This window comes from Dermacentor silvarum, chromosome 1, assembly GCF_013339745.2.
Source record: "Dermacentor silvarum isolate Dsil-2018 chromosome 1, BIME_Dsil_1.4, whole genome shotgun sequence".
Classification (NCBI taxonomy): Eukaryota; Metazoa; Arthropoda; class Arachnida; order Ixodida; family Ixodidae; genus Dermacentor; species Dermacentor silvarum.
The window spans coordinates 230,114,790-230,130,989 of NC_051154.1; the positions used below are offsets into that span (position 1 = coordinate 230,114,790).

Consider the following 16,200-nt stretch of genomic DNA (forward strand, 5'->3'; position numbering starts at 1 on the left):
TGCGCGGCTGACGCTTATGGGGCCCGCGTGCCATATCTAATTGTTGGTAATCATTGGTGGGTTCAATGATTAAGGGCGACCAGGGATGGCCGCTAACTTCATGCTCACTGTCTTCCTTGCCGGGCTGTCTTTCTGCACCCCTAGTGTTGCAGAGTTAAGAGACAGAGGTCATGGCAGATCGCTCACAGAGGCCATCATGCAGTAGTGGACATAAAAATAGGCAGATAATGATGATGAATCTAATTTTCAGAGTTGCGGTGAATCGCGTTCGCCTCCGCTGCCGGCGTTCTTCACAATGCTTGCGTTGTGAAAGCGAGTGCTCGAGGTCATCCAGTGAGTTAAACTTTTACAGGTTTACATGGTCCGTGCTTACTATGTCCACTATGCTTACTATTTTCATTTTAGGTGAATGTTTACTACAATTTATATGGTCACTATAACTAACGTATAGACGCGTGTAACGGCCACACTTTTCTGTCGCGATTTTGAAGAGCCTTTCATGGGACCGGGCCATTTGACCTCATTTTTCCAACTACGAGTATGAAATCCGCCGTAAGCCTCCGCGATCGCCTCCTCTCGACATCCAGTAGCGACGCGCGAAAGCACGCTGCGCGCGACAATTCGCTGTTGAGCCCGATCAGAATCAGCGCAGGGTTGGATGTCTTTTTTTTTTTTTTTTAATATTGGCTGTCAAGTTATGCGTGCGGCCCTTACACGGGTGCGATCCTTACACGGATTTACACGGTAAGTCTTCCTTCGTGTAATTGTCTTCTACTTCGCTATCACTAATACTACTTCGCCTTCCCGGCCAAACTGCACTCGTTTTTTATTATTATTATTTTTTTTTTTGTACTTCGAGTCCGAGTATAAGCGCTGCTGCGCATGACTTCTAGACTTCTATTTATTCTGATTTTGAGTGAATCCGGCTTGGCATCATTTCGGTTATACCGAGTGAATTCTATATACAAGGTGTTTCAGCGAACAGTTTCCAAAATTTTTAAAGGTGGCTTGTGGCAGGTAGTACATGAGCTCGTCTACTCGAAGAGGCGGGCATTACTTGCACAAAAAATTGAAATGCATAATCGACTAATTATCAAAATTAACCAATTAAGTTTTTAGCTAATTACCTTATGGCCCATGTTGCAATTTACAATTTCTAGCCGTGGAGTGCGGATCCACTTTGAACTAAATCTCAGGCTGACACCAGTGTCGAGATATTAATTCTCTAACTTTGCGAAGAAATACATTGGCGTGCCAGTCACTTTCTCAACAAAACGTCGTTTTGTGCATCAAAGCACAAAAGTATGAAAAGAACAAATTATGGGATTTTACGTGCCGAAACTACGATCTGATTATGAGGCACGCCGTAGTGGAGGACTCTGGAATAATTAAGAACATCTGGGCCCGGGTTCTTTAACGTGCACCTAAATCTAAGTATACGGGTGTTTCTAACATTTCGCCTCATCGAAATGCAGCCTGCCGTGGCCGTGATTTGATCCCGCGACCTCATGCTTAGCAGGTCCAACACCGTAGCCACTAAATAACCACGGCGGGTAAGCGCAAAAGTAACTGGAACGCCAATGCATTTCTTATTAATCTCGAAACTAGTGCCATCCTGAGAACTAGTTCCTAGTGCATCTGCCTTGCGAATTCCACGGCTAGAATTTGTAAATTGCAACACGGGCCATAAGTTAATATGTTAAAAACCTAATCGGTGTTTTTTTTATTAGTCAATTATGCATTTCAATTTTTTGTGCAAGTAATGTCCACCTCTTCGAGTAGACCAGCTCATGAACTAGAATTGTGCTATCTGCCACAGGCAACCTTTAAAAATTTTTTGAAAGTATTTGCTGAAACACCCCGTATTTATGGCCTCAGCGTGCAAGAGGCGATGTTTCCATCCCTAATGCGTAAATGTTGTAAATAATTAGAATAGCTTTTTTTATTTTATTTTGTCGCCAGTCGTTAGCATTGCCAACTACAAAGAGAATCAATGTTGAGACAGATATCACTCACGTGCTTTTCACACGCCGTTGATAGAAGAGTCTGCTGTATACAGGGGTCACTGAAGTCTGCAGGTTTTTTTCAGTGTCAAAAAAGCACGCAAAGTAACTTGAAGTAAAGTGAACATACATCAACATATTCATTCTCTAGGTATAGGCTATCCATTTAGTTGGCTACCTCCTTCTCTTTAAAATAATATAATGAACTTTGTCCTTTGTATATATTTAAATATATTGTGTCTGTGCATGGTGTTTTCAGCGGAAATTTAAAAAAAAAGTGAGGAAACACGGACGAGGTAGCTAGCAGCCGCTGGTCCTTCTAATGCGCTTGTCCTCATATTGTCAGGATTTGCCAAAATAAAGCGAAAGTATAAATTAAAAGCCGTGCACGTCCGCGCCAACAATGGTGCCGTAAGCGTTTAGCCACAACAAAAGTGAAAATGTGGGGACAACGCAAGAGAATCCTCAAATTATGTGGGTAACAGAACTCCGGTAATGACATTTTAGGGTCGGGGACTCAGCCCCCCCCCCCCCCCCCCCCCGGGAAAATTCCGGAAGGGTCTCGAGCCCCAGAGCCGGCCACACACCGTACGGCCCAGAACCCTATCGTCTCACGACTCTAATCAGGCGCGTCTTTCCCCCTCCCCACCCGGCACACCCGCGTGCGCGTGGCGTTCTACTGCGGCAGGCGCAGTCCAACTCTTTCGCTCTATCCAACCCGCCTACCCCTTCTTCGTGCTTTAGAAGTTGAACCCTCACCTGTCTGCCCTTCTTGTGGAGGTTACCCTAACTCCCAACCACGGTGGAAGAAGATAGGCGATCCGCAAGGGGCAGCACCTGTTCTGGGGGCCACTTTTCCGCTCGCTTTGCTGGCGCTTTTATGGGCACGCGCGGCAGAGGTGCTTTATTTCGATGCATATATGTCGTTAGCCTGCTTAAAACGACTCTACTTGGTTGGAGGAACGTCCCTTTATATTTCTGCCGACATTCCGATTGACTCCGATGCGGCGAGCAGCGGCAAGCGCAGCGCGCCGTCTGCTCGAGCAGACGACGCGTCTCTCTTGTGTTGGAAATGACGGTACTTTGTAGTAAGTGGCATGAAACCTTCTACCTGCTCAGGATTTGGCGTCTGCAAGGCCTCCTGAACACGTGCTGCCACTAGCGGCGGCGCTCACTTCCGGTCACACGAAGTGGCCGCTCTCTCGCCCGAACGCGGGTAGTACGGTGCGGGTAGGGTGGCTAACGCGGGCGCGCCGTCGGAGCACCTATCTTCTTATACACCGTGCTGCCAACCTCGGAGAGGTGGCCAAACGGCGCCGCTCCGCCAATGCGCCGCGCATGACGCGATGGCTCTCGAGTTGCTGGCGCTTTGCGTGAGGTGGCAGCAGGGCTCATTTCTCCGCTCCGCCGTACTTGAAAATATGTAGCCGGCGGGTGTCGCGAGCATTCTAACTATATTTTTACGTACACCACATTTTACGCACTATATTTTACGCACACAAGCGGGAAGCCAGCGCCGGAGGAAGCGGGGGAGGGGGGGGCGCACTTTTCTTCTGCCAACAACCGCGCTCGTCGCTCGCCGCACCGTCTATCTCCACACGGCTCTGACCTTTATGAGCCGTGCATTCGCGGCTCAGTTCCTGTTGAAGCGATAGACCGCACGTACCTTCGCCGGCAGCGGCGTATGCTTGCTGCCAGCGTTTTGACAGTCGTTGTCCGCAGTCATTCAGTGTGATCTCTACATGTTTGTTTGTGCGCGCTCACACCACGCTTGTTCATTCAGTTAGTAATAGTCGGGTCACATTGTCCAACGCACGCTACACATGTAATGCTGCCCGGATCGGCAGTGCAGCGCTACAGGTGTGTCCCTTCGCACGCGCGCTGCCCACGGGAAGCGCGTCTCATCAACACCACCGTTTCACACGCGCCTTCTCGTGGTTATCGAGTCTCTCTTCATGTCGGTCTACTTACGCCGCAGCACACCTGCTTACTTAATCAGCTCATGTTTACTACAATTCATATTGTTACCATACACCAGGGAGGTCTTCAACACCACTGTATAGTTACTGTCGCTTAAAACAGACTTTTCGCACAGATTTACGCATGCAGCGCGACTTCAGATGTGTCGTTTATTCCTTGTTTATTTGTTTTATTTCTTCATTTTGCCGGATGTAGATTGGTTCCGAGAACTGTACGGTGACTAATGCGTGATTGCCAAATGAATCACGCTTGAAACGAATATATTTTCTATATGTTCACACGATCGAGTACTTTTGTTTTTTCCGCACTACAATATTTATTTAATGAACACTCCTTCATTAGCATACACGACTATGCAGAAACAGTATTGTCTTACCAAAACTACTGTTGGCGTGTTAACATTATATATATATATATATATATATAATGAAACACATTTGGTCGAGAAATCAGCAGTTTCCAAGCACGTCACCGACATAAAATCACTGGGCTGATATGAAAATCGAAGTTCATCGCCACAGCCCCCGTGTTGCAGAAGTTTGAGCGTGCGCGTCGGCAGTTTCCAAGCACGTCACCGACATAAAATCACTGGGAGGACCGGCTGATATGAAAATCAAAGTTCATCGCCACCGCCACCATGATAGTCCTTGCAGAAGCTTGAGCGTGCGCGATCTGTCTGCAGTGTGCATCCCAAGTGAAGTCCACTGCGCCGCGTCTACAACGGTCACCGCGGCTCCACTTAATTACTGCGTATTTCACGCCGTTTCTGTTAGTTGTTGCTCAGAGTGGCCGGCCAAGGTCGGCCGCGAACACGAAGGCGCGGCGGCGCCGCTCTGTCTAGATAGAACGGCGTCTATTCCCGTCGTTTGCAGTCTCCAGCATTTTGTAGGCGCCTGCGCGTTTGCACTCGCCATCTGAAGCTACTGGCGCCTTAGTCAATGATGTCATTACTCATTAGTCACCAGTCACAGACGCATTAGCCACCGCAGGTGCTTGAACTTCGCCTGAAGGGAGCTGAACAATAATTGAACAATTGGTGACTGCGCAACAGTGAAATTTAGCTACAGCCAGGCGATCATAAATCAACTACGCCCATAAGCCCAATGCTACCCACAACGTGAAAACCAAATATATATATATATATATATATATATATATATATATATATTTACGCTGTGCACTCGCCGGTAAGAATTTTCACGCTTCCAGAAAAATACATGCGCGTCCGTTGCTATCACAGCTGTGTCAATCAACCTTGTCGAGATTAACCGCGCCGATTAGAAATTTTTAAGCTCCATAGATCCTGACACCCTCATTTTTGTGGGCAAGGCCGGCAGACAGCCTCTACAAGCTATTAAAAACATAAACAATGTTTTAAAGTCACAAAATTTGCGACAATAACCGACCTTTCACAGCACAGCGAAAACTTGCGAAGCGCGTCTTTGAGCCCATAAAACCTCTGTCGCCCCCTGGCGACCATTGTAGAAACTCGAGAGGTTCGGCGACGCGCTTGCGGAGCTCGTTTGGCTACCTCTCAACACATTCTCAACACATTCTGTGGCACCAAGACCACCTGCGCGGGAGGTTCCGGACTCTGCAATAAATATAGTGCACATCCTCCCTGCCCAGCCCTACCGAAAAAAAAAAAAGGGGGGGGGGGGGGAACACACCACCTACCCGCCAAAAAATTTCATGAGCGGTACAAACATTCCGTAAACCACGATACCATGAGGTCGACTGCAGTTGCACATTTTATCGGTCGACGGTTGCAGAAGAAATTTAGTGGCTAGTTTCAGGAAGTATTCCTTGAATTCATGTTAAATAAAGGTGTTCTTTTGCTGAAGCCGATTGGCCTGCCCTATTGCAGGCAGTATGGTGTGATATCTTTACAACAAATGATACTGGAGGACCCTCTTCGTTGTATAGACGTTAGACTGCATGTTATTACACATACCAAGTACATATGAACGTCCTGGGCAATAAATGCCAACTCATGCATGTCAAATTTCATTTCACAGTACTGTGAAACTTGTGTTAAAATGTGGCAAACGTTCAGTGTCCCAGAGACATCAGAACATCAAAGCGCAATCTAAAGAGCCAGACACATAGAAAGATAACGATATTGTATTTTTTTTACATAAAACCACCAAGCACACAACAATATAATAGACAGTACACAAGGCCTAATGCTACCTCATTCATTTCATTTCCAGTGTTAATTTTAGCTCATTTGTTGAATAAAAAAGGGTAAATCCTTTCCTAGACACTTTCAATAAATAAGGCGGAGGGGTATATACAGAAACCATAAAAAATTACACCAAAACACATTAATATTAAGCTATTTACAAATATTTCGGCATATATTACAAGAGTCAACTGAATGGCAACAAGAAAGAAAGGTGCCTTACACCCTTTTAAACTGAGGAAAAACACAGTTTAGTAGATCAATACAGTAAGGATTCTGCCTGTTCTGAAAATCAGTTACCTACACAAACAATGTAGTTCCAGAACCTTTGGTAGACTTTGCCATTTCAGATGGGATCACACTAGAAAAGACAAAATGAGCAAGTAGAAGGAAAACATTGCTCCTAGCCCTGCAAAGAGCAAGCAGCTTGAAGAAACAGTTTCAAACAGTGGCAACCTCACTCACCAATGATAACTAAGACAATAGAGATATGAAGGAACATCTTTGACAAAGAGGAAATGGCAGGATACATACACATGTACAATTGCACTCAGCCCTATACTTTGCAGAACACTCTAACACACAAGAAAAAGCAAGACCAATGCCCGAATGGACATAAAAAATGTCTTATGTGGCAATGAAAAGATATATAATGAATTAAACTGCAATAGCAACAAAACACCAAAGGCTGCTGTGTGTGTGTTTTACGAAGTAATTGTATTTGATGGCACAGAAAGTTGCAACTTGGCATTACCTTTTGTGCAGATTCTTTTGTATTGCTTCTTTTGGCCTTGCTGTTGATGCAAAGGAGCGGCACATAAATTAGGATGTGCGTTGTCATTACGTGCCACTATGAAAAACTACAACCTAGCAGTGGATAATACAAGTCTCTGGGCATTGAGCCATTGCTGCTGCACTTCCAAGACATCACAATAACAGCAAACAACTCAGTGATGCAAAGGTAAGGGCACGCACACACACACACACACAGCAACAATTGTGATAATAGGCTCAAAAAGACAGAAAAAGAACCTAAGAACTCAATGACCCCTTTCAAGGATACTGCCTAAGACACAAGTAAAGAGAGTTTCAAAAAAGAAAAATAAGGGAATATCAACAAAGTTATGTGGACAGGCACACAGCATATGTTTTTCTAGGAAACTTGCACCCAAACCTGAGCAAGGTTGACCCGAGCTAAGGAACACCCATACACTATCGCACTTCGAGTGAAGCCAAACAGCTTGCAACACACCATTCCCAGCTGCTAATATGTGTAAAGGGGACATTGCTTTTTTTGTTTCTCTGACTTTTCATAAAAGCACAAGACAGCAAACAACAAGTCAGCATTCCACCTGACACACTGCATACAAGTAAATACGCCTCACAAAGTTTAAATCTATGTTTTAACATGTTCACACAAGTATTCACACAGTAAGAATATCTAAGAAAAGGCGAAAAGTGATCACTTAATGAATAGAAACAGCACAGAGGTGTGCAAGGGCTTTAGTGACACTGTGCGAAAAGGTAAATTTTCTAATGAAATGGTTGTGTTGCAAAATGTGCAGAGGCAGCAAAAACACACATGGCTGAGGACAACAGAACCGTATTTACATCTTGTATACAAAACCAACGATTACACCATCCCAACTGAATCCTCTGCACCGTTCCATGTCTCAAATTAATTCATTACCTCCGCCATATAGAAATATGGTGACAATTTAGAATAAAAACAATAAGGAGGGCAATATGTTAACATCTCAATAAAGTAACAGAAACAAGAGTATAAAAAATAGTTCCAAAAGCGGAAAAGGGTCAGCATATGTACACGCACGCAGTGGCAAAGGACCTCGAAGAGTCTTGGCAAAGTGTCTCTATCATGTGTATTGGCTGGGGGGCTGTATGCCAACATTTCCGTCCCACAGGGGCAAGCAATACACAACAGTCACAACATAACACAAAAGAACTTCTCCATTGAGAACAGCAGTAGAAACACCACAAACATTCTGGAGCTGCACTTGGACCAACGTGCACTGTTACCAGGTTCAATAGAATTGCCTAAGTGACATGCAGTGACTGAGCATAATACAGATAGCTCAAGAAACATGCAACATAGCGCAAAAGGAAAACAAACTGTGATAACACTAGCAGAAGAATGCTGCCCTAGGTTTTACAGGGCTCACAAAAGTGAAAAGCCATCGGGGACAATAAAACATGCAGCAGGCCCACAGCCACTCAGAGGGAATGCGCAACAGCCCCTCCAAAGTTTACACGCTTGCCCCAAATGACCTTGCGCAAGGCAGCGAGGGGAACACAAAGCCAGAAACCATTCATAACAACCAATGAAGTGCAAGACCAATTGGACCTGCTCATCTGCAAGTCTACTGGCCACGGGAGAGCCTGACCACAAAAGGCTGGGGGGAATGCGCTACCAATAAATAAGCAAGAGTGGGAGCCATGGTTCTCAACGGGCAGAGGAGACCAGAACCTCAGGAGCAGCGAAGGGTGTTGCGTTCTACATCACTAGAGCCCTCTTCTTCAGAAACACGTGCCTTGATGACAATGGACTCGTTTAGGTTGTTAACAAGTGGTGCAGTGCTGGCTGTGGTGGCACTTTGCTCAGTTGGTTCACAGTCCATGGTGTTACCCTGCGATGGACTCTCCAGGCCAGATGTGTGCGCAGGGCTTTCTTCCTCATCTGAGCTGAAGGACGAGCGTGATGATTCAGAATCTGACTCAGCATCTTCCTCTTCCTCACCAGTAAAGGAGGCCCCTGGACTGTCGGAGTCTTCAGAGTCCACGTAGACTTCCGCCCCAGAGAAGATGTATGTGGATGGTGATGTGAAGAGGTAGTGGCCCTCTGTAAGAGTGCCATACATACTTTTCAGACTGGCATGAGCAAGGGAAAATATGGGGGAAGGCCACTGGGAATCTTTAAAATTCTGTACATATAGAATGACAGGAAAACGATTTGGCACCTGGCATATAGACAAGAAATATTAGAGTATACATGCCTGCTCACAGGCTTGCGCAGTTGCTGGGATTAACACAGTGATAAACAGTAGAATGTGAATTAAATAAGTGACAATGTGCAAGGTCAAGTTGTTCAATTAACTGCGAATATGTTTTACAGCATGACATCATGCTGTTCTGAAGTTTGAGTTGCCCGTTTACCAGCAGTGCAGAGCTGTCTATAATGCTAAAACAAGTTCTAGTTACAAACTAGTCCGAAGACGAAAGCTGGTGCCCTTCCAAAATATCATTAGCTAAAAATAATTTATGCTTTGCAGGCAAAACTGAACAATTTGCTGAGACAGATATTCCTCATCAAATGAGTTCATGGCCAGTGTTTCACACAATATTTTCTTGGCAATGCTGAACAGTGAACCAAACAAAAATGTGGAACTAGAGAAAATAACAGCAGAAAGCAAGCACAATAACAGGGTGGGCATTTCATTAAGATTAAAACATAGCTTCTGGTATTACAAGCTTTAACCTTTTACTGAAGAACTAGTGCTTATGCCATATCCATGTGCTCAGCAGCGATCCCTTTGTTCTGTTCTGAAAAAAACTTCCTTCCCTCTCTGTTCTCCTGAAATGCCATTTCATTCTGACGATGTGTCAGCAACATTTTTTCACAGCACCAGCGCTTGTTTTGCCAGGACACTGTTTTGAATAGAAACTTACACACCCAACCACCCTGACACAGCAGGTTGTTTAGGCTGAATGTGCTCAGGCCCAAATAGCACCTTAAGCTTTTCAGCGTCACTGATGTACCTGTAGTATTCTCTGTTAAGCTTGAAATCTGACCGTTTTTAATTCACCAACGCGGGTATAAACAAGTTGCCAACATAAAAAGAAGATAAAGCAGGTTGCAAACCTAAAAACAAGACTAGCCTACTTCAAGCTTAACAGAGAATACAACAGTAGCGGTATGTTTCTGCGCTTCTGTTTTGACATATTTCTTTGACACTCTTTTTGTAAGATAGGAATGTGAGGAAAACCCTATGAGAGCATTTGCCATTATCAGTCTTTTTCTTTTTTCTGCAAGACCAAAAGTACACCATTGTGTTCATTTTAGAATATCCAAGAAAAAAGAAAGAAAACTGATGCTGGAGGTGCTTCACCTCCCCCCCCCCCCCCCCAAAAAAAAAAAAAGACACTGACAGGGTTAAAAGGCCCTTCACAAGGCCTCTTTGCAAATATTGTTTATACGCTGGAAGTTGCAGGGCCCAGTCCAGGAAGCGTCTTACCACGATAATTTTTCAAATTGGCTAATTATTAGAGGAGATAGGAAAAAGTGATATGTTGTATTGCCATGGTGCCAGGGCGAGCTTCACTGCAAACACAGACGCTCTCCATATGCCTCCACTAGCGTTCGCATGCTACATTCCTTCCCCACCTTCTACCCTGCCAGAGCTGAGGAACCCCGTCACGTTTAAGTCGCGGGCCCTGCCTCCTTTTTTTTAGAGTGCAGCTCTTAGACACCCGTTTCTGCGTCGAGCGTTGGCATCCCTCTGCGTAACCAAGCGAACGAGCACAGCGAAGGATGAAAGAGCGAATGCGGAGTGTAGCAGGGGATGAAAGACTGCGACAGAGAATAAAGCGCGAGGAGGAAACTGGAGGGGGAGAGTATGGCAAAAGGGTGAGGAGGAAAGCGGGGTGCCACATGAGATGTGCTTCACTGCGGCCTCCAGGCTTGTAGCCGATACCATATGTGGAAACAAAGTGCTGGCATGGGCTTCGGACTTACTGCACATGCACTACTTCGTCTGTGCCGCCTCCGCTAGAGAATATATAATCCACGCGAGCCATGCTTTCCCGTGTTCACGCTTCCTTTCTGAACAATGAGCGATGCAACCGGTGGAAACGCTTTGTCTGCCACTGCTGCTAAATGAGCAGCCCAAGCAGAGGCTCAGCGTTGCCGCTGAGAGGACCCTGTAGTTCAGAATCAAATTCTTTGACACAATATATCGCGAATTCAAAACACCTATAACAGCTGCACTCAAATTTCACATTAAGTAGTATCGTAATCATCAGTGAATTTTTTCTTCTGCCTCTTCCTCTTTTTGCTATGCAATGGACTCCCGGTGGTGGTTTCAGGGTTTCACACTGGACAATTCACCGAGTCACATGCCACAATTGGGCCAGTATTTTGTAGCGATGCCTTACGACTTATTCTATACTAGTCTTATCATCCACCGCTCACGGCCGGCTGATCCCGTTGATAACGCGAGCGGACCGTCCATCTGACCACTGACAAAGCGCACTAAGTACGAAAAGGCATTAGCACCGGAAAGGCATCGCTACAAAATACCGGCCTTGGTGATTTTGCAGGCAGTGCATCTTCCATAGAGGCATTTGTACATGCGACCTTGACTCCCTGGGTGGAAGCAGGACTCCCTCGAAATGAAGGCCCACGCAGGCTTCTGTTTGAAATTTCAGCTGTTGTGGCACCATGCTTGTCTTCAGTCCAATCCCCCTACAATGAAGATTTTCCAATTCCCCGTCAGCTGCCCATAGAAAATAACACAAAAAAGTCCCTTCATAACGAAGGCGGTTTATTCGAAATTTTCGCTTCAACGAACTTTTCGAAAACGAAACTGGGACTGAATTGAAATTGGAACTGCCGAGTAGTCAAATCAGAAGGCCCTTCCAAAGCTGTGACAATCGTATGTCCGCTTGACAGGGCTTACGTGAACGAAAATCAAATTCAAGTACCGATTTAAGCCACTGCAATCTATAGCCACGCGTGGTCATCACGTGCCTGTGCGAGACTGCAGGGGATCACCGCAATCGCTGCCGTATTCTGTGGTCTGTGCCTGGTCGAAATGGCTACGCCAACGAAGAAGTGCAAATTTATCTCTCTCGAGGAGAAGGCACATATGATCGCCGAGGCACAAAGCGGAAGGAAAAAATCGCGCAGTTTCGCCCGAAAGACGAAGCATCGATTGTGATAGCAGATTAGTAGACAGCTATACGAACTAAGGATAGTAGTTTTATTGGCCGTGCAAACTTGTAAACATCCGCTAACTAAATTAACGAGCATGGTGACGCGCCGCGCACAGGTAAACATGAACAGATCTCGCTCGATGACCGCGGAAACTCTGTGTCAACACGTTGGAGTGAGAAGGCGCCGTCACTCGCTTCACCGCGAACTAAACGTCGAAAGCACAGCGCATATGACGCTACCGACACTAGTTGCTCTTTGCCCACATTGCAGATCAATTTCAAGATACTGCGCCCGTGCCGCAGGCAGCAGCCACTGTTGTCAACATGATGGCAACATCTCGTCGTCTGGGGAAAATGACAATCGGCAAGACACGCGACTCTGGCGACTGCTTTGGAAGTAATGGATCCTTTTGACCTCACCAGAAAAGTTATCAGAACCCACGACAATGGCATTGCGATGGCTCTTTTAATGGACTGTGAGACCCGCGTAACGCCTTTGCTTGCCGTGAAGCGTAAGAAATCCAGGCTGACTGATTTCTGGAAATAAACTTGCATTTTAGAGTGAGAGTTTGACATATGCAGTGTTTGCAGCGTTCATATTCTTTTGCATAGAATTTGAGGGGATTTTCTAGTGTTCATATGGACGATTCGAAATATCGTATTTTCCAGATTCTAATGTGCAGCCTATTTTTGTGGGCTTAAATTAAAAAACTAATAGTGCACCTGAATGTAACGCCCACCCAATTTATAAAATATATACTAGTATGTATGAGCGCTTGTCCCGTCCGTCTCGAGTCACTTTGTGCAGTCTTTCGCGCTTCACCGTACGCAAATATGCATCATCAACTGGCCCAAAATTCCGCTCTTCTGTAGTATGTCCCCACGTTCGTGATCAGAAGAAAGTGAGATGTGCAGAATTTACTTTCACATGCGTTTTGTTTTCCTGTTTTTTAATGAGTTTTCATAATGAAATGGGCATGTCGTTGCCTCCATTTACGCTTCATTGGTCATGAATACCAAGCATAGAGGGGCGCTAATCTTGAGCGATAACTATAGAGATACTACAATCACTATTGTCCTTTTGGACTTGTCAAAATATGCATCCCACAGCGTTCCTGGTACTGTGTGCAGATAGCGAGCTTGGCACAGCACCAGAAATGCTGGCGGTCTATTACGGCAGCGCATCTAGGCGCTGAGTACGCGAATGTGGTAGTAGCTCGGAAAGTTTTAGTCCAAAATACCGCTCAAGATTGTAGTCGAGCACAAAATCAACGGACAGCAGCCTTCACAAAATCGTGTTTTGTCGCCATTTTGTGATTGCAATGACGCTGCGTTTGACCGATCTGACGATAGGCGGTTGCCAACACTGCGAACGCGGTTTGTATCGGATTGTAACGCTCAGGCAATTTTCGGAACCATTTTCTCATTAAAAAAAGGTTGCGCAGTAGAGGTATATTGAGGATTGATTTAGGCAGGCTAAACTACAGTCGAATGCCTTTATAACAAAGTTCTTGGGGCCTTCAAAATTATTCGTCATACAGGCCACTTCGTTGCAAAGGTTGCGCATCGCACAGCTCACAACAGAGCCAGGACAGAATTACGGCTTTGTTATACAAGTCCTTTCGTTGTAGAGGTGTTCATTGTAGAGGCGGTCAACTGTGGTCACAGTTTAACTTCCAGACTAATACGCCTAGGAAAAAATCTGCCATTATCATGAGTCTACATGGCTATCTTCCAATAGCAAGCAGCACTGTTCAACTCATGAAATTTGCTTAGGAGAAACACAACTGAGTATAACTGACCATATGGTCAACTGAGTATAACTGACCATATGGTCAGTCCTTTTACTCTTTTATAGTCGAATCTCGATAATTCCTCGAAGGGGCCCGAAAATTTTTTCGAATTAAAAATAGGACGTATTTTGAAGTATTCGTGCACCATAGCACAATGGACGAACGGTGCGAGTCGTGAAATAATGCAGCGCGCAAGCGCATAGCGAGCGAGGGCCACGAAACTGCCCACGCCGGCCAACGCTCAGTTCGAATAAACTGGAAGTTCGAATTAAGCGTGCTCGAATTAACGAGATTCGACTGAATATGAATATTTCTAGAAAGAAATAACGTAAAAATGTTATATGCGGCATATTAACTAGCTAAAAGCCATGAAATGGTCAGCAATATCTAAGAAATATGTAAATGCACAGTCTCAGCAATCAAACTATTGGCACTACTAAATATGTTTGAAGATTATCACTATGATCGCACCACAACATTTCATTCTGAACAAGTCAGACTACTCACCTGGTAGTCTGGAGGCGATGCTCTCTCTTGTTCTTGGCTTCCAAAGACACTCAGACGAGCAATCCAAGCTGTCCACCTGGCTCTCCCCCGTGGGAACCACATCAACACTGGTGGAATCTGGCATGACCTCTTCTGCTGTGTGTGAACATCAGATCCCAACACATGAAGGTAAGAAATGCAACATCAACATACACACAACAAAAACACACGCTATTGGTCCAAAGCTGGAAATTTTTTGCCAGCTCTGGACCAATAATTCTGGATATTGGATCATAATAAAAGCAAGATTGCATGAAAAAAATCAGCAATGTCACAAAGCATTCACCACATTAATCAAACCTACTATTAATAATAATAAGTTCCATAAGAATGTCATTGCTATAACCGATTGTTATTGTGATCAGGAGAAAACTTTATGCCAAACCTATAAGCCATTACACCTGTAATGCCCAAATGCAGTTCCACACCAAGGAAGATTAGACCAACTTTCGCACCTTCATTTTTCACCATAAACTAAATTGGGAAAAAAAAAAGAAATGTTATTTGAATTAAAAGTTGATCAGTATAGTACAGTATTAGTGACACTACTTGTGATATGTGTTGCATTTCCCTTGCTTAAATCCTAATTTTTACAAATGAAAACAGCGTAAAATACCGTACTTATGCGCACATAACCTGCACCAAAAATTCAAAAAAAGCAAAGTCAGGGTGCGGATTCGATATATCGAATCTGAAGGGGATCACAAAAAAAGTTCAATATATACAGTGCAGTCTACATATAACGATACCACATATAACAATATATCGGTTATAACGATGAATCGAGCTAAGTGTATCAACTTATGCATTAGGGCTATGAGAAAAAAAAAACCTTTTATAACGATATGTTATTCACCGCATATCGGATATAACGATTGAAATTTTGCTTCTCGGCGTTTTTCATGCAGAATAATTGTGGAAATCGCGTTCGTATGTTGCCCTTAACCGAGACGGGGTGAAAAGTTTGCCTACGCGAGTTCGTATCTGCCGCCATTACCGTGCAGCCCATCCCGCCCGCGCGCCGATTGCGAAAGCCACGGAGAGCATCGCAAGTTGGTGCAGCGTGCACAAGATAGCACCAGCTGCTTCGACCCCGCGTCACCAGCGGTCGTGCGAGGAGAGGGCGGAAGAAAGACGATAAGCGAAGGCGACGCCTCCTCTGGCAAGGGGCGCCTGCGCTCCCTGCCGCACTCTCTCTCTCAACAGATGCAGCGGCAGGTGCGCCCCTTGAGACGAAACTGATTTTGCAAGAGGGGGAGAGAAAGTGATAAGCAAGCGGCTCCTGCGCGGCCTACGCTCACTTTACTATCTCCCTTTCTCAGCGAGCACGGAAATGCACTGCGGAAGCAGCAGGAGGTGCGCTGACAAAGCGCAAAGCTGCGTCTCTCGAGACGAAGCTGCAAATTTTGCAAGACTCGAAGTACGAGCTCGCGCAGTGGATGATATCGACGATTATAAAAACCGGGAGCGCCTCGATCATGAAGGCTAGAAGCAGTGTCCACGCTGATCAACGAAAAAGGTGGGCTTCGTGTGCCACGACGAAACCCTCATGGGCAAAACCAACACGGTGGTGTCCGAACTCTGGGAGCACGTCGCTACTGACGATGAAATAGGTGGTGCTTCGATGGAGGAGCTTCAGAGTGCAAATACTGCTGCCTCGTTCAGCGAAGAGAACTCCGACGGGGCGATCGTTGTCGCGACAGACGTCAGCGATGTGCAACGGAGGCGATGACAGCAGCAGCAG

General features: G+C 45.4%; 1 protein-coding gene across 3 annotated transcripts in view; it reads right to left on the bottom strand.

Moving 5' to 3' along the window:
• Positions 1-6,089: 6,089 nt before the first annotated feature.
• The window catches only part of LOC119436881 (NAD-dependent protein deacetylase sirtuin-1), a 41,290-nt gene continuing 31,179 nt past the window's right edge, over positions 6,090-16,200 (bottom strand). For 2 of the 3 annotated variants that reach the window (XM_037703903.2, XM_037703906.2), the window contains exons 11-12: positions 14,418-14,552; positions 6,090-9,025 (exon numbers count right to left, since the gene is read on the bottom strand). In XM_037703903.2, the coding sequence (XP_037559831.1) occupies positions 8,655-9,025; positions 14,418-14,552 (506 nt within the window). In that variant the 3' untranslated portion in view covers positions 6,090-8,654. The remainder of the gene's footprint in view (positions 9,026-14,417; positions 14,553-16,200) is intronic. The other variant, XM_037703904.2, reaches the window with a different exon arrangement.